Genomic DNA, 24,607 nt, shown 5'->3' with positions numbered 1-24,607 from the left:
TATTTTTATTTAACTTTTTTCTATTTTTTAAAATCCAATAAAACATCTTCATTCAAATTATTTCACTATTATTTACAAAGTTTTAAGATACTTTAAACCTAAATTCTCTCTTATACCCCGTTAGTTCTCTCTTAAATTATATATTATTTATTATTTAATTTTGAAAGTGTTTTAAAAAGTTATCATGATAATATCTCTATAACTTATGTAATATTTAGAAAATGATTTATAAAAGTTTAGGATGTTATATAGAACTATAATTCATATAAAATAATGTACTTTTTAACGATAAGTCTAATTTTATTCGGAAGACTTAATTTCATATTTTAAATTTATATATCTAACATTATTCATAATATTTAAATTCTATAATATTTAACGCAGATAATATCATGAGTCTCATGACAGCCCGTCAGCCCGTACCCAAATCGAGCTGAAGTTGAATATGCTTGTAATGGGATCCCAGTCCGGACCTTGGGCTCATTCAAAGTTGCGTACCGAAGTATTCTCACGAAAAAAGAACTCAACATAAAATGTCTCTCTTTGGTAATTTTATATATAAGAAAAAGACTAAATTAATATTCATATATAGTGTGCATTGTTTGAAATTAAATGAGAAATATTTTAATCACAAAAGTAAATTTACAAACTGACGTGACTTGGTGTAATATGTTAGATTGTAAAGTAGATCTAATATAATATATAAAATCATGTTAGTTTGTAAATTTACTTTTGTAGAATCTCTTTGTTGTGGTAGTATCTCTTTATCCTTCAATTTGGATAGAGAATTGAAGAAGATCAAACTCATTACACCATAGTTGATTACACTGCAATTTGACAAACAATATGTTTATGAGATGAATCTATGAAAATAGTGTTTGTTCAAGTTCGATCTATTTAAATTCAAAGCTCACTATAAATTTAAATATTGTGAGTCAAGATCTCATATTGCTGTTCAGAGAGCCTAGAACTCAGGGAAAGGTGTACATATTGCTGTTGGTCAATTCTATTGACTGCCGAAGTTGATTGGACTTGATCCATCTATAAGTTTCCAAAGCTAGAGCTATTAAAGCTAAAACTCCAAGTATCACCCCGTAAGCCCATCTCCATTTTTCAGCTTGACCTTCATCATTGACCCCCAGAAATATGTTTGTTATAATTAGTACAATCACTGCATACCCAAGAAAATGGTGATATATCTCCCAGCACCTGCGATGTTCAGCTTCTTTCTTTGGTTGCCAGAAAATGGCAAGCATCTGAATGGCAGTGCTAAAATGTTAACTCTGGGAAAAAAAAAAAAAAAACTACCGAGTTTTGAGCCACTGTTCAGGAGGAGAGATTTGGACTCACTTGTATGGTTGTGCAGATGAATACAATGATACTCAGAACTCTTTGTGCTTTAGAGATGTGTAGCCTGAAAGTATTTTCAAGGCATATCCCAATCCCCCATCCGATTGTGCCCAGAGTATATCCAATTCCCTGAAACATTATGTGAAACGAGTACCATTCCTTCCATGTCATGGGAAAGTTCTTAAAGTACCTTGCAATCATTACCCCAATGGGGAGCATTGTTCCCCAACCTATAATGATTAAAACGCCATGAACCTGTCAAAAATTAGCTGAAGAAAATAAATCTACTGCATATATTGTCTCACATTGGATAAAGACTACAGAATTTGATCTCTGGGGCAAATGGGATTTTAGGAAAGAAGTTACTGATCTTACATTTTTGAGGTGGTGGTGATGATGCCTGAAGTGATGAGGCTTCCATGATCTCAGGTTTATAGTCACTCCAGTACTATTAGAACTTTGTAGAGAAGTGCTGGCATGCATCTGAAGCATTACATCTGCAACAATGGAGTCAATTCCTCTTTCTGTTTGTATGAGATCAGAGAGCCCCCCACTGCATGAAGAGGCTTGGGCAGTGATGGAATATTGGAGGGGGAACACCATACTGAGAATCATATAAATGCAATGGGAATTCATGCTCTCTCTCAAGAATGTGTTTCAGATGGATTAACAATTTTCAGTAATAAAAATCTAAAATCTGAACTTCAATTTTGGATATATATATAACACACCAGCTAACAATTTGTAACATCAATCAATGTTTTAAATGAATTCAACCATTTCTATTGCTTGCTTTCTGGTTGCACAGAAATTAGCAATGTTGTGTATGAAACTACCCAGTAATTCAGGATCCAACAAAGTACTCTTTGTTGGACATTGATTTCATGGCCTAACACTTTTGTTAAGTGGTACTTGGTTGTGAGGAATATGTGCTTTTCTTATTGAAATAGGTAACCGACTCTGAATTGCTTGAATAGCAATAAAACAATCTGATCATATTCTGATACTCAGAGTAATCTTTTTGACCTTTTAAAAGCAAGTGTTAGGACCTTGTAGAGAACGAAATCTTGCTAGCTAGAGGCCTCAGAATTTAGAGGCAATCAGATGAGCCACCAGCCCTGCCGGACCCAGTTTTGACAAAGATTCTGCAAGCCTAGCCCATATTCTACAGCTAAAGCTCCTATGCACTTTCCTTTGCTTGAAACAGGAAAAATGTGAATTACTCGCATTCCCAAGTAGCCAAAATTCATTTCGGGTTAAACTGGTCGTCTTTTTGACATTTACATTGTGGATACAGAAAGGTTAACTTTCTTTACATGCAATCAAATGAATTCTTATTAATTCAAAAAAAAAAAAAAGTATTCTTATTAAATGAAATTCAGCAATTGGCGAGTGTTTGTGGGACATGCAATTATGCATGAAGTCATCACCATATAGCTCGTGTTGGTGCATTTTGACATTAAACTGTGCAAGTAAATGAAATATTCATCATGATAATAATATGGTCAAGGGGTGTAGAACCGGATCGAATAGATGGTCATAACCTGATATGGATTTTAAACATCACGCAGTTATCTATCCAAATAAGTCTGAAAAAAATCCAAGCGATAACCAGATGTAAACTCAGGTATCGGGTAGTAACCGGATATCCGGGTTTATTACCTTTTTTTGCTTTTTTTTTTTTTTTTTTAAAAAAAAATTTTAAAACCATGTTCCTTCTTTGCCTTTGTGTACCCAATTTCATGCACTTGATCATTTTTTTCAGCTTAACCTTTTGTTTTTTTTTCCATTAAAAAAAAACATTTTTAATAATATTTTATTTTATTCTATCACATTAGAAGATAAAAAAATAATAATTAGAATGATGACAAATAAAAAAACATTTTATATTCCATATGATATTTTTATTTTTTTCGAACTACATAAGATATTAAGATTTGAAAATTTAGACTTAACATACAAATACGAGAGGAAAGAAAAAAAGTAAGATACACTATTTACCATTACTATAGCTTGCAACATGATATATGTGTGTATATATATATATATATATATATATATACATATACATATTTGTTAGGTAAATTTTGTTCTCGGTCTCTAAGTCGTTGTTATTAGTTGAAAAGACGAAACTTTGAAAACAGTAAATTATAAAACTATCTTAAAGAAGAATGAACAATGAACAGCTTAAATTTAGTAGTAGAATTTGAGAATAAGCATTGCACAAAAGAACGAAGAAGACTCAATTGCCCGTCACCAGTGTGGATCCTACAAACCTCCAGCTTGTTGGTAAGACTGAGCAAAAATTTGAAAATCTATAACTAATGTATAATAACATTTAATACTAATATATTATGTATAAATATAAATATATAAATTTATAATAACATGTAATACTAATATATAATAACTAATGTATAATAACACGTATTAGTAATGTATAATAACATGTAATACTAATGTATAAACAATAACATATCATACTAATGTATAATAACATTAATTTGTATGATGATTTATTTTTTTAAAAAAATTGAAATCTGGAAGCCCAAATCAGATTAGTGAGAGCCTAAGATTGTCAAATTGAAATTTCAAATGGGTTAAGAAAAAAAATCTAATAAAAAAGCCTAAATCCCACTTCGCTCCGACAAGTCAGAGTCGGAGGCTATGCGGATCAGATCGGAGTTAGATTCGACCTCCGAGAGTCGGAGTTGGAGTTGGAGGTAGGGCACTTTAACTCCGACATTGTTGGTGCTCAACCCTACTTGTTGGAACACTTCATTATCTTAAAAAATATTTTAATGGAGTTTTGAGAGAGAAGAGATAAACAGTTGAATAGAAATATTACGAAATTAAAATATTATTTTGTTTTAAAACTTGAAAAAATTAAATTATTTTTTGTGTTTTCTTAAAATAAGACCCTGTTATGGATAACCAATTACATAATCGATTTTGTAATTAGGTCCATATTGGATTCGGATTCATCTTATCTTCTTGGATCCAATCTGCGCAGATAACCGTCCAAATTCACCTGAATTTCTAAGTTTCAAATTGGATTGGAAAAAAATCCGGCTCTATTAAACACCCTATTATGGTGGACGAAATTAAAAAAAAAAAAAAAAAAAAAAAAAAAAAAAAAAAAAAGGGAGATCTCCACATGCATTAACTCTATAGCTTCATGTGTTAATGGGCCTAACTTGGATATTCCGAGCCCATGATATTATAAGCAAGGAGCCCAAGCCGAAACAACTTGCGAACAAATAGAGGATGGGCTTGGGGTATCAATATTAACAGCCGACAGTCCCTCTCAGATATTGTGATCGGCCCACTATTTTAATTTTTATGAGTCAGCAAAATTCGTGGACTAGCTCGAGTTGCTTTGATTTTCACTGCAAAATAGCCGAACCTCCCCGCCGGATGACTTGGACTCCCAGCTGGCAGAGCAGCAGATCCCTCGCCTCAAAGTCAAAAACTCTCGCCAAAAAGAGACGTGCAATGCAAATCCACATGTTGTTATTGCAAAACTGTTAACTTTTGAGTGCTTTTGTAACTAATTCGAATTCTAGCTATGATCAATTCAAAGGCCTTACTATTAGCTATCCACGTGGGCTATATGCTTTGCCTTCGTCATGCATGTAAACGTAGCCTCCATACAAAAAAAATCCCTTAAAATTTATGAAGGATGAAGGTATGGGAGAAATTAATATACGAAATAAATTTTATAGAAGTATTATATTCTCAAGTTGATGGGTAAAACGCACAATTTACATTACTTAAATTATAAAATTTGATTTGTAATATTCAAATATTAAAATTTATCTTTCAAATCAAATTATGTCATATAAGTACTTTAGTAGGTCATGTGTTTTAGATACCAGCTTGAGAATTGAATTTCTCAATTCTATAATATTTATTACTAGCTATCCACATAATAAATATTTTGAGCAATCTTAAATATATAATAAATTTTATAAGGTTCACTTTATGTATTTATCTATTTTATTTGAAACTCTCAAGCTTTTGTTTAAACTCAAGGGAACCTTGATACGTCCTATATATACATTTAAGAAGTGTAATTTTCTATTGTTTGTTTTGAATTTATGACGTTTGTCAAGCCTATTTCAACTTGGTTGAAAGAAGAAATAAAAGTTGAGAAATGATATTTGCAGTCATAAAGTATACAAGCACCGCATACTCATTTTAAAAAAGTAAGTAAATATGTAACTCATATGAAAAAATTAGTTTTTTAATAGTAGAATGCACAACGATTGCACAATCTATGACTGAATCTAATATTATTTTTATTAATGTTATCTAATGTACATTTAGTAGTGTGTCGATCGAATATATATATATATATATTAATAATATGCATGTATTAAGGGGTGATATTTCGTTTTATATTAATTTAAACGATTTGAAATATATTATCAGGTGTGAAACAGTAAAGATTTATTTGGTCTTTTTAATTGTTATTACTCTGATCTGATACATCATGTATTTGCTCTTAAAGAAAATAATTAATTTCAGTTGCAAGTTGGAGATCAGAGATGAAATAAATTAGGATGCTAGATAGAGGAGATCATCAGAAGTCATATGCATGGGTGGCCGGGAATCCAAACAGTACTTGGCTATATATGCAAGTTTTATAAGTTAAATGCTCGACTACTAATTTTTACTTTATTTTAGTATATCTTAGATTCATGTTAGCTAGACTGTTGTTCATTAATATGTATATATGCTGCATGACCAATATGATGTGGGAATGAGCGAGAAATTAACACCATTAGTGACACTTCAAGGGAGGTCCAAGCGACATATTTAAGAATTACCTATATTTTAAAGAGACTAGTCAACAATACAATTAGAATCTCATTGAAATCATTATAAAAAAACAAAAATTTTTTATTCTCAAACATGAATACGGGATCTCATATACTACATATCCTTATTACTTAGTATAGAATATCACACAAAGTGTTCGCCAAAACTCTTTAAAAAACATAGTTTTTTTAAAAAAAAGTGGTTTACTTTCTTACATGTTCAAGGCGATGTGGTAACCCTCGAGCAAAGCTTCACAAAAACATATTTTCAAAAGGAAAAACTACTTAAATTATATAAAAGTAAATCTATAAATTAATATGACTTGATGTGGTACGTTAGATTGTAAAATTATTTTTATTATAAAATAAATTTAATAAATTTTATAAAATCATGTCAATTTATAGATTTATTTTATATAATCTCTTTATATATACACTATATATAATTCTTCCGGTAACAACTCTGATAGGGCGGGGTCACCAAAATTTATGGTCAAAGCAATACTGTAGTATTTTAAAAAATAAAGCCGTCACAACTGCTTCTGAAATCTTTTGTCTATATATTGACCGCCCAGCATTGCTGCATGTGAGTACTTAACAATTACGTGGATTCGACGTGTGTTTTATTGTCTACATAGCTGTGTACAAATTTCCATTTGCTTCTGTTAAAATTAATTTAACGCCAAAACATTCTATATAATTATCTGTCTTAAATATTTTTTTTTATAATTACAACATAAATGAACGTCGTACATAATATGTTAATCTCATAATATTTAATACTAAAACTGTATACGAATAATAATAAATATTAAAATTAGGTCTAAAATCTATATCTATCTGATCTCTTAATTAAATTGTGAAAAATATAAATGCAATTAATATAGGGGAACATGATCCGTTAATCTAGCCCAACTTAATTCGTTACATATTGACAAGTTAATTTAGCCGTAACAACTACAATTTTAAATATTTAAAGAAGATTTGTTGGGAATTAAATTAGTGACAAGTATTTGGTTAAATTAAGATCATATAGTCAACGCTGAGAATCGTATTATTTTTTAAATATATAAGAAAATTAAGGTCAAAATATATATACTCCATGGAAGTGCTTCTGTACCGGTTTTCTTGTAGTGGTTTTTCGAAAAGCGTTTTTGTTATATGGATGGAATAATAATATTGCTCGGGACGTTCTTCTAATTTTGACCTTTATCTATAGTTCTTATGTTTGGCAGTGTTTGTGTTTGCAATCTTATATATATATAGTACTATTGAACGAAGATTGATCGAGTCCTTTTTCTGAAGGATATAAGAACATATATCCCTTTTGCGCACACGGAGAATGATTAATTAATTAATTTACAACTCATCTTTTTTAATTCTATATTAAATGAATGGTAATTTTGTACCGTTAAAACTTATTTTTAATGAAATGAAATGGTTATATTAGTTGATTGCATGTAAATTAATAAATTGTGAAAAAATTGTAGGCATATTACCATTATAATCTCTCATTTATTCATATTTCAGTTTTATTAAAATTAGATCAAGCCAAGTCTATATTTTTTAATACTATGTAAAATCATCACTTATGTCAAAAATCTAACTTAATAAAAAAAAAAAATTTAATTAATTATTTATATTATATTCTAATTAACATATGTCTCATGCGTAATGCAACCATTAGCTCCCACAATCACATACAACGTATAACCTGAGTATATGTGAAAATGTTATATTCCTTTTATATGTAATATATTAAAGGTAGTCCGTCAATCATGGGAAATGATTACGTAGCAATGATGATCTTGTCAACCGTACCTACATTAATTAAAATAATATATATTATGATATATTTATAATATATTAATTAAAAAGACTCTTAATTAGCTAGCGAAGTGCTTGCATGTGAAAGTGAAACGGGTTTTTTTTTTTGTCTGCAGAAACAAGGGGCATGAAACTCGCTTTTTCTCTCGTGGCTTTGAGCCTTTGAACAAGAAAAATGAAAAATTCAACTGATCAGGCAAGACTGGCGTGCGTTGCCAATCAGGTCGCACGTACGATTTTGGTATATTGTGGAAAATAAATCATGGATAGGACTACTCCGGTCCGGAGGGTTCTTACTTTTTTTTAACCGAATCATGACCCGTACACTGACAGCAATAAAAATTGACAGATTAAGGCAGGTTCGGACCTAAGATGAGGTATTAAATATCATCTGAGTTTATTTCATTTCATTTTATTTTAATTTTAAATATAATTTAAATATAAAATTTTTAAACTAATTATTATAATTTTTTTAAACTTTCAAATAAAAAATAAAAAATAATTTTAACTCTTTCAAATCTCTGAAAAAAAAATTATATTATTATAATATTTTAAATTTATAATATTTTTTATTCAATTTTTTTTCTCTCATTTCTCAAAACTTGAAGCTTATTCAATTCAAACTATCTTATTAATATTTACAAAATTCTTATCTTATCTCACTCTCAAAACAAGTCTTAAGAATATATGAGTCCTTCTATACAACTTCTGCACTATAGCTCAACCTCCACACACTAAGTGATGTGGATTTTTTTTTTTTTTTTTTTAAAGTAAAAGGTTGAAAATTAAAACCAAGAATCTGCATTTCCCCCGTTCCTTGCATTCCCCCTTCACCCAGCGTTCACTTTTCTCCCACTCAGCTCAAATCCCTTCCGTAAGGCGCACAAACCAAACCTTTCCATAAATCCATCTCTCTCCATAAATCCTCGCATAGCCTGCGTTCTCTTCTCACCGCTCAAATCCGGATCTCTTCTCACCACATGTGACAAATCACACTTCTGCAAGGCTTTGTCGACAAGATTTCCTCTTCTCACCGCTCATCTGGGTTATTAACAGATGATGAAACAAACCGCATTAAAACGTTTTTTCATCGTCTAGGATATTAACAAAAGTTAACATTAGATATTAACAGGTAGTACCCTTTCCATTTTTTCATCATTTGGGATATTAACAAAATCATTTAGAACCATACATTCTAATGCTTGAAATTCCTACACAAAAATTTTACTCAAAATCAACTAAAAAAAAAAAAACCCTCACGTAATCAGTGTTACCGTGAAGTGAACAGTAGATCTGGGAATCTGGGTTCTCTGTGTCGTCTGGATTTCTCTATGGCAGTGGGGTAAAGTGTGAGAGAGAAGAGTCTGGGTCTGAGATATAGGGTGAGGGGCGTTAGGGTGATGGGAGAGGGTTCAAGTTTGAGAGTTCGTTGAGGATTTGGAGGTGAGGGAGAAGAAGGAGAAAAGGGAGAAAAGAGTGTTGGGGGTGAGGCCGACGAGGGAGAAGAGGAAATCGAGGGCTGGGGTGAGGGCATCAGTATGAGGGAAGCTCGGAGAAGAATCGTGGCGTGGGCGATAAATCGGATTCGCCACTTGAGGAGTGTGGTGTGTGATCTGCAGACTAGGGGTTGAGTAGATTTATTGCTTAAGAATGAGTGTTTTACTTTCTAGTAATGATGGATTAAACCATGTTTGTAAAAGACCCATGCATGGTTACAGTACATATATGTAATATACCAAATCACACACACACATATATAATATGAGGAATGTTATGTAGCAATCACTATTTATTCTCATACTTCCATATCAATAATTTTTTCATAGGGTGTGAGGGTGTTTTTCATAGGATCGATGTGGCCGTGGAGGTGTTGTTCATGAATAATATTACTCATCATCTCAATTCTCATAATTTTCTTATCATCCTATGATATGATATTAGATGATTAGAGATTATTTATTCTATCTTATTTGTGAACTTATCATTTAATACTAAATATCATGAGATGATGAGAATAAGATGAGAAATAGATGATGAATAGATTTTTTATACTCAAAACTTTACTTTTTTAAACCCCGATCGATCGATTGAACTCTTTCCAAGCCTGATCTAATGATGTGTGGCTAGCTAGCTTATTATTAGTACCATTGCTAGCACTATGGAAACCGAAGAAAATCAATCCAATGCTCCGGCGGCCAGCTCGTTGAATTAATGCTGGTAAAGGGCAGTCACAGGATCCTGATCAAGTACGTGCCTAACCGCCTGTCCCTCATATCTGATTTCTGCTTCTTCTCCACTATCACCTAATTTTTAGTTTAATATTTCTTCCGAAGCCTAACCTTCGTTTACTTGAATCTCATGCATGTGACCGTCGAATTAGACCACCCCACTATCAGTAAACGGTATTAGAATATACAATATTTTACACTTTTTCCAACCAAACACGTCGCCTTTTCCGGCCAGCTCCAATCTTCTCTATAAATACCTCTTTCGCACCCTCCATTCTTTCCCATCCAAAGCATATTCATTAAATTCTCTTCTTCTTTTTTTCTCCACATTTCATTCATTCACATTAATTAGTTCATTCAGATTGAAATTCTCTATTCCTTTCTTAGCAAGCACGTACACATACCCACGAAACATGAAGTCTCTGAAGCCATGCTTAGTGCTGGCCATTCTTATGGCTTTGGCCGCTATTTCTCTTTCAGCCATACAATCTCGCGATGAATTGTCCCTTGAGGAAGACCATGAAACTACTTATAATGATGAAACTTCTGATGATCTTTCTCCGGCTGAAACTGGCCAAGAACCAACTTCTCTTCGAGGGTCCATCCGCTTTCTGTCTCAGATCAAACCCCGGGTCCCTATGACATGCGACAAGTACCCTAGGGTTTGTCATGCCAAGGGCAGCACGGGGCCGGATTGCTGCAAGAAGAAATGCGTTAATGTGATGACAGACAGACTCAACTGTGGGAAATGTGGGAAGAAATGCAAGTACTCCGAGCTTTGCTGCAAAGGTCAGTGTGTGAACCCCAGGTCCAACATAAAGCATTGCGGAAGCTGCGGCAACAAGTGCAAGAAAGGGAGTTTATGTGTGTACGGGATGTGTAGCTATGCGTAAATTATGAAAGAAATCAACTCCACAACGTTCGGGATCAGTTGGCATGGCTGCAAACGGAGCTGACCGCTTCCTATACCTGCAAAGCGTAGTTCATTATATATGTTGTTTTATATTATCAATTTGTTAATGCGTGTGAATTAATAACATTAATGGCGAACACTCATCGATATTTGATGGGCTTTGCCTGTTATTGATTATTCTTTTCTTTACCTTGTGATCTAAATGGATGAGGGACTCAAGATTTCTAAAGTTCTTGTAAGAACTCAATTAGGGACTTAATTAAAGACATATATAAGCATGCATGTGTTCGCGATCATAAAATGGATCGATAATATTTATTGAGTATTCAACGTTAACTGAGTAATTGATCATTCGAACAAATATTAATGTTCTAGAACTCATATATATAAATATATATATGCTTATTTCTTTGCCGCTTTAAATCTTAATTAAATAGCTATTTCTTCATGACTTGGTGACGTGATGTGGGTTAATTTCATGTTGCTGTAAACTTGTGAGTTTTCATTAGATATTCATGCCCGTTTGGATAGTGAGATGAGATGAGATAATTTTAGATAAAAGTTTGAATAAAATATTATTAGAATATTATTTTTTAATATTATTATTGTTTTGATATTTGAAAAAATTGAGTTGTTCAATTATTATATTTTGTGTGAAAATTTAAGAAAATTGTAATGATGAGATGGGATGAAATGAAACCGTTTCTATATACAAACAATGTCTCAATATGTAATTTGAATTATTAGTATTATTATTAAATAATCATTGTAGTATGCTACTTAAGATTTTTCTCGATGTAAACGTACGCGCGGTGCATTTACGTATGTATGTATGCATGTAAACGTACGTACGCGCGGTGCATTTACGTTTTCTCCATGACGAATATACTTTTTGGCATAAAGATTTGAAAAGTCTAAAGTGCCATTAATTTCTATGCATGCTTAATGTAATGCTTCGGTACGCAATTAATGGACCTTCTCGCTCTGTTGCCAATAATGAAACAACCATATAATATAAATAATATATATAGCATGGTAACAACACGTGGGTAGATTTCTCAAAAAAAAAAAAAAAAGGTGGATAGAGCACCGCCGTGCATGACAGCCTCTAGACGTCACATGAATTAGAAGAGTCACTCTTATTGATTTGATATATTTATATTTATAAATCACTCTCTATCTCAATGTAATACATATATACATACATATATATATAATTTGTGTGATATCACCATTCATCCGACACATGAAATATTTAATTAAATATATATGGTACTAAAGCGTAGGGTCAAGATTCAAATCCAGAATTTTTGCTTTAATATTATGTGAAATTACCACTTATATTAAAAATTTAAACTGATAAGAATGGGTAGATTTTATTATTTAATTTAGATCTTAACAATTAATTGATTGATCACTTCATCAATTATCTAGGAACTAAAATCCTCTAAATTAAGTTATCAATTAAGGAACTCTCCCTTATAGAATTTCGTAAGTTTTGGGTAGCTAGCTAGTTATAAATATCTAGATCTCAACATTTTTCATTTTATATATTTCAGATTTTCTCTTAATTCTTGATTAATTGCATATATATATGTGTAAATGCGAAATTAGTAAATCTGTATATATAAGAAAATATTAATATTTTGAAGAAAAAAATGATTTAGATTAATTGAAGTGTAAAAAATGGAGATCTCCATAATTAAGTCAGATCATGAATCTCATGTACATGAGTCTAAACACACACGTACACAAACAGAGTTTTCTCTTAATAAGTAGTGCTCTAATTTTGACAAACCAACTAGTACTATAACTTATGCTAACTTTTTTTTTCTATGCAAACATATTTTAAATATATAAAACAGTTACATGATACAAGATATAATAGGGTGGAAGGCCCCGAAACCAACTAGTACAATATTGCAAGAAAAAGAAAAAAAAAATGAGGGATCTGGGGCTAATGACTTGACCCCACCCATTTCTCACGAGGGGAAGCCACCTGAACCAGTTTTGATACAGTCTGGTAAATGGACTGTAATATTACGACCGGAAGCCGCAGTGAATAAATTTGTGCTACATGTCGCTAATCTGGACTGACTGAAAGAGACTTTCATTGAAGGAGATTTTCACTACCTTTTTCTCACAATTCTTGATTAGGAAGAGTGATAACATAAGAAGATAACAAGCGGAAGAAGCTTTGAGTCGTCGGTGGGTGACCGCCAAGAATTGTGGAGGTGCGTGAAGACCATGCGCCACACTAAGAGAGTAGAGGTTGGTCAAATCTAAGAGATCTGAGGCTGCTGATCCCAAAGATGCCACGCATAGTGGCAGCAAGCTCTCTCTGGTGCGGTGGCATGTGGATTTCATGCTCGGTTTAGGTTGCACATGCTACTTTTTTCGACGATCTGCTTTTGCCGTCCGAAGGATCGGCGGCTATAGAGTCCTACGGTATAGCGCATGGCGGTCGTAGGTGGCCAAAAAGTAGTAGATCAGCGCTTCTCCATGCTACAGTCGGAAAAAGAAGGAAAAAATTGGGAAAAATAGTATTGTAGGACAATATCGGGATTATCCAGATGGGGAGAGGGTGGATGCGTGGAGCCAAAACTCCAGCCACTGGCCTCTTGACTGAGAAGAAAAGATTTTTGAGCTTTAGGTAGAGAGCATTTTCGCTAGAGAGAGAAATGAAGAAGTATATGCCTTGAAAATAGCTAACGGACTGCTAATTAATTAACTAGTAGAACGTCTAAAGTGAAAATATTAATTACGTACAGCTGATCTACTAATACTAGTTATGGGATTATAACAATTAAATTAATACCGTGTAATATATATTAAGCTAGCAGTACTTCAGCGTTGATTTGTCTGAAGATGAACAAATAATTATTTGACCTCACCGGCCTGAACTAGCTAGATGATCATGATATCGATCGTTGCCACCTTGCATGTCTAAAATAGTACTGCGACTACTGTTGGTACGTACTTGACCGAATTTGTTATGTATTTGTAATTAATCTCGACACAAATTGGCCGCATATATAATTTATTAGTGCTCATACCGATCATTGCTGGCCGACTGAGTGTCTGATCATTTGATTTTTCAAAGAATTACAAGAAACAAGCTGCATGCCGGTGCCGCCTGAGTGAAGAAAAAAGAAAAAAAGAATAGAGGAAAAAAAAAACTGGGAAATAAGGTTGATGACCACCACGTGGACATATATAATGATCATGTTGAGATCATAACTGATCGGATGATCAGCTCGATCCCAACCATGCATATGAGGCCGTTGACATTCATATATAATAAATTAATTAATTGTATAATTAATTAATTAATCGTAATCAATATCGACGATAAAGTAGTCCAGTCCGGCCCCCTGGATTAATGGTGGATATATACAAATAACAATTCCAGTCACCATTTATTATTATATATTCAGGGAATTGAATAGGCAGCAGTACGTAGTATTCTTGGAGAGTACTTGAGCTAGGCCTTATGTAAATGTTCAATATCAGGTGATGTCACTGATCATGTATAGGGCAAGAAATCATGTCAACCTGAAACTAGCTAATTAATTAGTTAAATCAAGCTCGTGCACCCACGTCTTTGTTTAGCTCCAATAAGTCTTGCCCAAAGTTATAACAGCTCGAAAAGCAAAATCAACCCCTAATGAATCGTGTGCACCACATTCTCAACCCCTATTTAAACTCTTTGATCTTTCACTCATGCTGTTCATAATTGTCTCACACCCACAAAAGCTAAGCTAGCCATGGCCTCTGATCTCCTAGTAATAATCATATTGCTTTCATGTTTTCTAGCACACTTGGCTTCAACTTCTGAAGCGGCCGATTACACCCCACAACCCTTGAGCTCAATCTCCAACAGTCCTAAGCTCACTACAAACATTTTGAACGTAATAGACACATGCTGGCGCACCAAATCGAATTGGGCGGCCAACCGGCGTTCTCTGGCTGATTGCGTGGTAGGTTTTGGCAAAGATGCAATAGGAGGAAAGTTTGGGGCAATATACGTGGTCACCACCTCTGAAGATGACCCCGTGAACCCTAAACCAGGCACACTTCGATATGGTGTCATCCAAGAAAAGCCACTTTGGATCATTTTTGCCAAGGACATGGTGATTAAGCTCAAGAACGAGCTTATTATGAATAGTTTCAAGACCATTGACGGCAGAGGTGCTAAAGTGGAGATTGCATACGGCCCATGCATCACGGTGCAAGGTGTTAGCCACGTTATTATACATGGGATTGGTATTCATGACTGTAAGCCCGGGAAAGATGGCCTTGTTAGGGACAGTCCGACACATGTTGGACGTCGTCGAGGCTCCGACGGAGATGCCATTGCCATCTTTGCGTCTTCGAATGTTTGGATCGATCATTGCTTTCTCGCACGTTGCACCGACGGCCTCATTGATGTAGTCCATGCATCGACTGCAATCACCATCTCTAACAACTACTTCTCCCAGCATGATAAAGTACGTCGTCATCTGTTTTTTCTTTAACTTGTGTCCCTAATGGCATGCACCATTTGGTAAGAAACTTTTCAATGTTGCTTTTTATAAACATTCGCCCGCCCGCCATGCTACATATGCACCACAGTCAATTTTTTTTTAATATAAGTACAAACACCCATATGCTTTGTTTGACTCTCAAAACCTTGGTTTCTAAATCGAACACATCTTACTATATATATATATATAGTTTTGATATTTGTGATATTCTGGATTGAATATACAAAGGTACGTAATTATAAACGAGTATGACAAGATCACATGAGTGGAAGAGACCATTAATGTAATGCCCCCACTAAATCCCACAATGTAATATTGTATGAGAATTAGTATATAAAGCTAAATGAGTATGATCATAAAGATGCATTAACTTTGAAATCCCATATTAGATTCCCTAATTATTATATGAAACTAAATTTGTCTCGTTTGTTTTCACATATGAGATGAAATAAAATGAGTTGAGATAAAATTTGAAAATAAATCAAATATTGTTAGAATATATTTTTTTTAATATTATTTTTATTTTGAGATTTAAAAAAATTAAATTATTTATTTTATTTTATATTAAAATTTAAAAAATAGTAATAATTATATTAGATGAGATCATAAAAAGAGTTGTAAAAATAAACAAAATCTAATTAATTATAAAGAGATAAAATAGTTGCGAAAACAAATACGTCCATATTTTACAATCATTAAAGAGCTCTCGTTATCATCTTGATTAGGTATAAATTCCTATGTGGTTCAGCTTTTACGTACGTATTGGCATGCTGGATTTTTCTAATTTTTTTTTTTTTTTCATTTTTTATCTGAATATAATTCTTTACGTCAACTATGGACAAAGGCAAAAGCTGGTCATTAACTTGAAAAGTACCAAAAACTGAATATTAATGTACAGTATTTATTAAATTGAAATTATAAAAGTTAAAGTCAAAGGGCATCTTGCCCGTACTGTATTTGTCATTATTGTTGATATGACCGTGTTGTGATTACAGGTGATGCTGCTGGGACACAATGATAAATTCACTGCAGATAAAGCCATGAAAGTCACAATAGTTTTCAACCGTTTTGGTGCCGGGTGTGTTGAAAGGATGCCCAGGTGATGAAGCACTGCTCTCAATTTCTATATTTTCTGAAATATTAAGTTCCAGTAGTACTTTCTTCTCATACCAATTAGTACAATTAATGCAGGGTCAGGTTTGGATATGCCCATGTCGCCAATAATCAATATGAAGAATGGCTTATGTATGCTGTTGGCGGCAGTGCTAATCCAACCATCTTCAGCGAAGGAAACTACTTCAAAGCTTCCAATATTCCCTTTGCCAAACAGGTATATTTATTATATATACACATACCAGGCTGAGCAAGATGTTCACTTAAATGATTTGACACCGAGTATATGATCATTACTAGATTTTCATATGGTATAATCATGTGCATGTCTGATCTTGATCGATGAGACTAGGTCACCAAAAGAGAGGCAAGAGGTGCCTGGAAGGATTGGAAATGGAGGTCTTCTAAGGATGTATTTGTCAATGGTGCTTATTTTGTTCAATCCGGGTGGGGAAGTTGCTCTCCATATTACTCTCGAACTCAATCGTTTTCAGTTGCTCATGGATTGATGGTCCCTGCTCTGACTTCCAGTGCTGGTCCTCTGCAATGTGTTGCTGCTAAAGCTTGCAAATTTTAGTTAAACCATTTTCTTGTAACCTTTAATTTCCTTCTTTTCCTCCCTGAAGTGATGTACGTACAACTTGCTTCTTTGAAGCATAAATATTTTGATGTATCTCTTTTACCACTCGAGAGTATCTGAAGGAACTTTAATTTTTTCCTCAAGGCTTGTAATCAATCTTAAAAAATGATTGATTATAAGTAATAATCTCAACCAATCGATTCATGTTTTAGAACATCATCCAGGAGATGAGTTTGCATCCTAATTATCTTTCATTTTTTAGTCAAAGAAGTTTATTATGAATGATCCGTAAAGCTAGCAAGCAATTTCATGGGCTCTCTTAACATTGCAGTATGGACAAACAAAACTGATGCTATCAAAGAGACAACGTTAAAGTGTAAAAGAAAAGAAAAGAAAAGAAAGGAAAAGAAAAGAAAAGACAAGGTGTGTGGTTGTCGAATATCTTCAGAAAAGCCTATTCTCATTGCTTTGAACCCCACATGTTACTGGTGCCTTGGCTCTCACTTTCCTCCAGTAAAATATACCAGCTCCAATTCCTAGGGCCCCAGCAGCTGAAACTGCAGTTACTGTCCCTGCAAAATAATAAAACATAATACAGCTGAAGCAACTCACTTCTCAAAATCTGAACTTTTAAGAATTTCATATCCAATCTCAAATTAATTAGCACCTGCAATAACTCCAACCCTCCTATTATGCCCAGAAATGCCTTCTTGATCTGCACAATGGCACCCAATCTTAGTTTACATAAATCGTGCCACTCACGGAAATTAAGAACCAAAGAAGTATATATAATTTCATATATACAATTGCATTTCTGATCAAATAATCAGTTCGTTGTCAAAAGCCTTGAACGTACCTTTACAATAAGTAGTGACATTTCCTTCCTCGCATAGGCACAAGAAATTCTGCTTCTGAGTATCAAATCCACACGTCCCTCCTCCCTTCAGAGTATCCTGGCACTGAAGGCAACGAGTGGTCACCGGAATATCAAAATCAACTCTAACCCCATATTCAGCGACTTGATCATAAGGTTGAGGTTCACCAATATTCTTCCAGTACACGCTAGTATAACTAGCACAATACGTAAGCATCAGCCTCAGGGATTCAGTGGCTTTGGGATAGTAAGAACAGCAAGAACTGCCACCCAATGCAGAGGGGCAATCTGGTAGGAGTCTGCAGAGATGACTAGCACTGTCACAAGAGGAGTCACACCGATCGGGAAAGTGATCACAAAACCTAGGCTTTGGCTGAATGATCACATCCTCTTCGCTGCAGTTGAAAAAGAGGTATTCATTCTGAGGGGAGAGTGAGAAATGTGTGCTTGTGTCAAGGCTAAAAGGCCTGGTTGGACGGAAGTTATCTCCATCCAGGCAATTCCACATGAAAGGATCAGTGACTAAAATGTGAGTATGGGAATAGCTCACATTACGAACTGGGTATCTCCCAGAAGGTGTTCGGAGCTCAAGTATTCCGGCGTTGGAGCAGACAAGCATGTGTCGGTAATAAGGGCTTCCACAACCATCATCAATCCCGAAAGGGTAGTTGATAGGAATGTTGCCACAAGAGGTTCTGCAAAGGCTGGCTTGTGCTGTTGCGAGGCTGAGAAAGGGGAGGATAAGCTGAATGATTAAGAAAAAGAATGAACAAGTTGCAGGCCTCGTTTCTGGTAGGGATCTGTGGGTGAACAGAGAACCCATGAGAGATTATAGCTAGAGGTCTAGAGGGTTTCCCTTCTAAGATTTATGCGGTTTAAAGACAGAAGTCGGATGAGTAAAGTGATGTACTGAGACGGAGAGAGAATCTCTAGGCTGCTCTTTAATCTTTCGCTTTCTTTCCTTTTTCTTTTGTTTTCTTTTTATGCATATGTAGCTGTTTTTTTTTTTTTTTCCTTCTTAAATAATCATCTTCATTTCATTTGGGCTTTTCTCTCTGGTTTTTGAAGGGGAGACTCGATACGATAGTGATGATCATGAGCTATCATGTGAATCTTTAAGAGCAGAGGGATCTAATTGTTCATCCCTTTTACTTAGATCTTATGTTTTTCCTTTTTGAAAGCAAAAACATGTAACAAAGCTCAGGGAAGATGAAATATATTAGTTTAGCCTCAGAGCCAAGCCCATGGATGAAAGCAATGTGTCGGACCGTTGATCAGCAGCGTTAATGGACACAACCCAACAATTTCCCCCTAATGACATTGACACTCCGGCCCACCACTCCAACCAGTGATCTCTAATTTTGATATTATTTATCTGAAGGTAGAGCTGTCAATCCACTTAAAACTAATTGATTTTAAGAAAGACACGTTTAAATCTTTTATGGCATTCAACATCGCATCCTGCAAACATCTTTTTAGAACAGTTGCAGGAAGCGATATTATGGACACAACTCCAATACAATAGATCATGAACAGTTCCACGTTGAAAATGATATTCTTATATATTCTCAAGTCGTGGCCCTCATTACATCTAGAGGACCTAGCTAGTTAGGGATTTTCAGTCTCAAGTACCATGTCATTTTAACACAACATAGACCAAGTGCATGTCCCATATAAAATACAATCAAGTCCATTATTTTTGCTGATGAAAGGTCTGTACCGGGCCCCGGCAATGTAATCAGGTCAATCCAGCAGGTTGAGTTAACACAAATATCACTGTCATTATCTGTATTTAATTAATCCTTGTTTCAGATATAGTATGCAGTACTCATCTTGTATTCTACAGTATGCACTTGCTATTCAATAACTGAAGTACTTAAGGTACCGACCAAAGAAAAACTAACCTTCAATCCAATTTGGGCAAAGAGCATGAACAAGTTTTTGTCATCACCACGTCTCCCGCCTAATTCTGGTGTGTGCTTAGGCTAAAATTCTAGATGAAAAAAAAAAAAATAAGGTTCATCGTGATCAGTACTGAATTTAAGATTTTAAAGATCAATATTACAAAGTTACAAACGCATGAATAACTATAGCCCATAGCGGGCAAGGCCCAAATTAAAGCAACGCACCCATCTCGCTAAAATTTCATATCACCCCCTTTCAATGGAATTCTTCGATCAAAAAAATTTACCTGTAGTGAGCGCTAATTAATTGTGTTATAGAATTTTTTTTTCCTAATCAAGCATGCCATATATTAAGAGAATTGGAATACAAGAGTGTTCAGGGTGGATCATTTCCACTGTCAATAAAAATAAAATATCTAATAAGATTATTTAGAGGTATGCTTCCAAATATTAAATTGGTTACTGCCCATTGTGACACCGAATCCGCACATAAATTTTGACTACTTTCCATGCTTAGTTATAGAACTTAGTATGCTTTTCGGTTCACAACTAACATAAAACCTTTTTTTTTTTTTGGGGGAGGGGGGGTGTAAAATCTCTCTGGCCCATTATGCCCAAATGGCATTTCAAGCTTAGCCCAACCCAAAGGGCCATCATTAGGGAGTAAAGAAAAGACAGAGAGAATAAGAAAAATCAAGTGTCAAGATGGAAAAGAAGGTGACGAGAAAGATAGAAAAATGAAAAATGAGAGGAAAAGCAAGTCAGACACGCAAAGTATGTAGGAGTGATATAAATCTGATTTCCTCATATGCCACTGACAAGGCCACAATCAAAGGGATATGAAATCTGAGGGAAAAGAGGGACTTTGAAGCAAGGAGGACGAGAACGCAGAGCATCATCTTTAACTTCGCGAAGAGGGTTCCAGAGATATTATCTTCTCCAATAAAAGAGGCCTCCAACCTCCATTGTACAGAGATAAACGAGAGACTATGAAAGATTGTAAAATACTCATATTATAGTGGATTTGTCTTCCAAACGACCCGTGGACATAGATCCGGTGCAGAACCACGTAAATTTGTGTATCTCTATCTCTATTTATATTTTCTGTATTTATTTTTTATTTACTACAATAGATATATGTACGAGCACCATAGCACCGCTCCGAACTGCCATCGTGGGCTTCAGACCTCCTGAGATTGAATGTAATTAGCCAAACCTAATTAATGAAACATTCTCGATATATATATATATATAATTTAAACAGAGTGTTATGTACAAAAGGTTTCTTGTGATAATCAGCTTCCCGGCCAATAATGTTTACAGATAATATAGTTTATTATGTGCACTGTTTTGGTCCTTTTTAGACTAATCTCCTTGTAAGAATATTATTAATTAATCTTTTGGCAGTACACAGATACCCAATAATAGGCAAGGATCGAACAAATTAATTGATTTATTTTCTTCCATGATTTAAATCACGTTTATGACTATTCATTTTTCTTCTCCCCAACTTCCATGTGAAGCACGTACTCCTGCCTTAATCTCTGTCCCAACAATTGGGACGCATTAACCAATGATCGGCTACTGAATGAGTGATCAGAACAACTGGAGAACCAAACTACCTATATTCAAGAGTATTACAGTAGTATTGATCGATCTAGTATGAAAATTAAACATCATGAATACAAAATATAATATAATATAAACTTCCATTATTATAATAATATTAATGCACCATCAATATTGTCAAATATTATATATATAAATTTTCTTATTGTGTGAACCCAAGAAAAAAAGTTTCATTTTGTGAGAGCTAACTTATAGCTAGCTAGCCTGAATTATTGACTCAACATGTACACTATTAATCTAATAACAATGATCTTATGCAAAACAAAAGGAATTACCTCGATCAATCCCTCCCTCGATCGCTAGCTAGGTTTTTGCCGAATATATATATACTTTATCTTACGTACACGTACGCGCAGTTATAATCTAATTTTTTAGACCCAATTAAGTCATGTTATATGCTCTTAATTTAAATAATTAGTACATATTTGACGAATATATAATATATATAGATGCATGCATGGCCAGGAAACGAACAAGCATGCACTTAGGTAATTAATTAGTTGACAAATTAAAGGTTAGGATCTGATCAGAGCATATATATATATATATATATATATATATATATGTAATAGCCTCGATCGATCGGTACTGTACCATTGAATATTACTTGGTCTTAAATATCGACATATAATATATTGTCGAACAAAAAAAGTCGTGGAATTTCAGACCAATTCCGGTCGTGGAATGGTGTGAAACGTATCTATCTCTGCAATTAGCTAATTAGCCTATTAATTTTCTCTTGGTACGTGTTAAGGGCCGGGGGAACGTTTTCTCATTAAAGTCCACCGTCGACATTGGCCTAATTAATCTTGTCCATGAAAGGTCTGCAGGAGGCTGTTCTTTAATTTTGACGGTCCAAAACGAGCCACGAGTAGATGATACGCCTAATTTCAAAGGTCCAAGTTACAACTTTTCGGCTAATTAGCCGATATATATATATATATATATATATTTATATATATATATATTTAGCAAGCTGATCCGCTCGCTCCCTCGCTCTAGCTACAAATTAAAATTGAATTTTAAGTACAATTAAATTTAAGTATGCATGCATTAATTAATAATAGCTGACCTTATAGCCTGAATGGTGTCATGTCGAAGATATTTATAATTAAACCTGTCACAGCTAGCTATAATATTAATTTTTTATTTGGAAAGTTTCAACATCATGTTTCTTTTCGCTCGGTCATGCACAAACCATACCATTCCAACGTACGCCGTCTTCGCTGTATTAATTGAGTTTGGTTTGATCGAAGAGCTTCAAAATATAATATTAAAAAAAAAAATACTTATGTTTTTCTTGTTAACAAGAGTATAAACATAAATAGGAGTTCTTCCTGTTGGCCGTCCGCTCCTCATGTTAATGATAATGATCATTAAAAATGATTTGGGTTTATTTTGTTAATTTTTATATATATATATATATATATGAGTATTGTTACATATAGTCGTGGAGTATGTAAGGATCGTGTAGTCGTTTTGAAGAAGATTGTGGTCTAATATTAAAAAAAATAATTTCTTTTTCTATAGATCCTGTATTTATTCACATTCACGATTGTAAATATTATTTTTGTATATATATAATATATTATAATAGTATAAGTAGTCTTTGATTTGTCGGTCTCAAATTAGCTGGGGTGACGTTGAAACTTCAGAGAAATGTGTTTGAACAGGTTGCGTAAATAAAGGAAAAGGAACTAATTTTATGTATAACCAGTCGTCAGAATAATCCAAAGTGGTTGAAAAAAAAAAAATCAAATTAAGATCATGACTTGTCCAAATAAAGAATAAGTCAAGGCTGTTACCCAAACAACATGAATTATATAGCTAGTAGTGCAGACTAGTATAAATATTATAAAGAGGTGATTAATAATTAATTAATTAGCATGCACGATGTACGTCTTGATAATTACATGATTGATAACTCTAGTGTGAAAAGCATCTCTAAATTAATTACTTCTCGGTATACGCAATCTCATTGCCGTTCATCACATGCATTCGTATTAAAAGAAAATTAGTTACTTGTACTCAATTATTTTTTGTGAAAATAATTATCTTTTAAAAAAAATAAATCTATTTTTATCGTAAATAATTACTATCACCACAAATAATCTATTATAAATTCTTATTTTTCTATACTATATGCATGCTGCATGGTTCAGCTTGATGCATGTGCTAAGTTCGATAATTTCTATATATATTTTTTCGATCTTTATAAATAACCCTAGCTGTCCTACCTAACCATACACCAAATTTCTACGTGCAAAAGTAAGCCACGTGCATGCATGGGTGGCCGAATACTACTACTCGATCATCTCAGTCAACTCGATATTGATCGATCTGTCCTTTTCTTCAATGCCGATTTTGTTTTCGGTTTGGTTTGAAAATTACGCTCTAAGCAGTATTAATATTATGTACTATATCTATCTATATAGGGTATTGACATTTGGAGTTGCTTTCGGATACTATATATCTAAATATATAAGCATAATTAAAATATGAAATTAATGGGGCACGCAATATATATATATATATATATATATAATCGAGAGCTCTTATATCCCCACATGCTCTCCCAGACCCCGGCCCCCAGGCCAGTAATTATATATACCCCACCAAAAGAAAAATTAAGGAATATATCAAAAGAAACATGCATTCATCAAATATTTTCTTTGATCTACATGACTAGTAGTAGTACTATCTTTCAAGAATTTCCATGCAAATGGATGTGGTGTTATATATATATATATATATATGGTCCTTTTTCTTTTGCAAAAATGAAAGAGTAGTACTAGTTGTTCTCGCATATATACTAGCTAGATAGCTAGTAGTCTTGTATG

The 24,607-nt window shown here is 33.8% G+C and overlaps 4 protein-coding genes across 5 annotated transcripts; 2 read left to right on the top strand and 2 right to left on the bottom strand.

Moving 5' to 3' along the window:
- Positions 1–788: 788 nt before the first annotated feature.
- Positions 789–2,231, bottom strand: LOC121264245 (cytochrome b561 and DOMON domain-containing protein At5g47530-like). Of its 2 annotated transcripts, none has more exons than XM_041167333.1 (3): positions 1,726–2,231; positions 1,351–1,605; positions 789–1,256 (listed from the first exon to the last, which is right to left on the bottom strand). In XM_041167333.1, exons 1-3 carry the CDS (start codon positions 1,984–1,986, stop codon positions 972–974), a joined length of 801 nt encoding a protein of 266 aa, XP_041023267.1. In that variant the 5' UTR covers positions 1,987–2,231; the 3' UTR covers positions 789–971. The 2 variants fall into 2 exon arrangements, with proteins under 2 accessions (XP_041023267.1, XP_041023268.1); XM_041167334.1 differs by having other exon boundaries at positions 1,351–1,580.
- Positions 2,232–10,517: 8,286 nt separating this feature from the next.
- On the top strand, positions 10,518–11,370 carry LOC121264241 (stigma-specific STIG1-like protein 1). Its single transcript, XM_041167329.1, has one exon. The coding sequence runs from the start codon at positions 10,642–10,644 to the stop codon at positions 11,119–11,121; it is 480 nt and encodes a 159-aa protein (XP_041023263.1). The 5' UTR covers positions 10,518–10,641; the 3' UTR covers positions 11,122–11,370.
- A 3,538-nt stretch (positions 11,371–14,908) lies between these two features.
- LOC121264240 (putative pectate lyase 2) lies at positions 14,909–17,459 on the top strand. The gene is made up of 4 exons (XM_041167328.1): positions 14,909–15,631; positions 16,663–16,766; positions 16,859–16,997; positions 17,133–17,459. Exons 1-4 carry the CDS (start codon positions 14,909–14,911, stop codon positions 17,355–17,357), a joined length of 1,191 nt encoding a protein of 396 aa, XP_041023262.1. The 3' UTR covers positions 17,358–17,459.
- Positions 17,460–17,636: 177 nt separating this feature from the next.
- LOC121264239 lies at positions 17,637–19,142 on the bottom strand. Its single transcript, XM_041167327.1, has 3 exons — positions 18,217–19,142; positions 18,028–18,075; positions 17,637–17,932 (listed from the first exon to the last, which is right to left on the bottom strand). The coding sequence occupies exons 1-3, from the start codon at positions 19,055–19,057 to the stop codon at positions 17,805–17,807; spliced, it is 1,017 nt and encodes a 338-aa protein (XP_041023261.1). The 5' UTR covers positions 19,058–19,142; the 3' UTR covers positions 17,637–17,804.
- Between the last annotated feature and the right edge of the window lie 5,465 nt (positions 19,143–24,607).

The sequence above is a fragment of the Juglans microcarpa x Juglans regia genome, chromosome 5D, assembly GCF_004785595.1.
Source record: "Juglans microcarpa x Juglans regia isolate MS1-56 chromosome 5D, Jm3101_v1.0, whole genome shotgun sequence".
Classification (NCBI taxonomy): Eukaryota; Viridiplantae; Streptophyta; class Magnoliopsida; order Fagales; family Juglandaceae; genus Juglans; species Juglans microcarpa x Juglans regia.
Note: the sequence above shows the minus strand (reverse complement) of the source record. Positions and strands in the feature narration are given on the sequence as shown.

Bases quoted from the DNA above. Each gene is read 5' to 3' on its own strand.
- LOC121264245 (XM_041167333.1), bottom strand. From the start codon at position 1,986: ATGAATTCCCATTGCATTTATATGATTCTCAGTATGGTGTTCCCCCTC. The intron at 1,606-1,725 runs GTAAGATCAGTA...AATTTTTGACAG, and splicing joins ATCACCACCACCTCAAAAAT to GTTCATGGCGTTTTAATCAT. The intron at 1,257-1,350 runs GTGAGTCCAAAT...ACTGCCATTCAG, and splicing joins TCATCTGCACAACCATACAA to ATGCTTGCCATTTTCTGGCA.
- LOC121264241 (XM_041167329.1), top strand. From the start codon at position 10,642: ATGAAGTCTCTGAAGCCATGCTTAGTGCTGGCCATTCTTATGGCTTTG.
- LOC121264240 (XM_041167328.1), top strand. From the start codon at position 14,909: ATGGCCTCTGATCTCCTAGTAATAATCATATTGCTTTCATGTTTTCTA. The intron at 15,632-16,662 runs GTACGTCGTCAT...TTGTGATTACAG, and splicing joins ACTTCTCCCAGCATGATAAA to GTGATGCTGCTGGGACACAA. The intron at 16,767-16,858 runs GTGATGAAGCAC...CAATTAATGCAG, and splicing joins TGTGTTGAAAGGATGCCCAG to GGTCAGGTTTGGATATGCCC.
- LOC121264239 (XM_041167327.1), bottom strand. From the start codon at position 19,057: ATGGGTTCTCTGTTCACCCACAGATCCCTACCAGAAACGAGGCCTGCA. The intron at 18,076-18,216 runs GTACGTTCAAGG...GCCATTGTGCAG, and splicing joins TGTCACTACTTATTGTAAAG to ATCAAGAAGGCATTTCTGGG. The intron at 17,933-18,027 runs GTGCTAATTAAT...ATTATTTTGCAG, and splicing joins GAGGGTTGGAGTTATTGCAG to GGACAGTAACTGCAGTTTCA.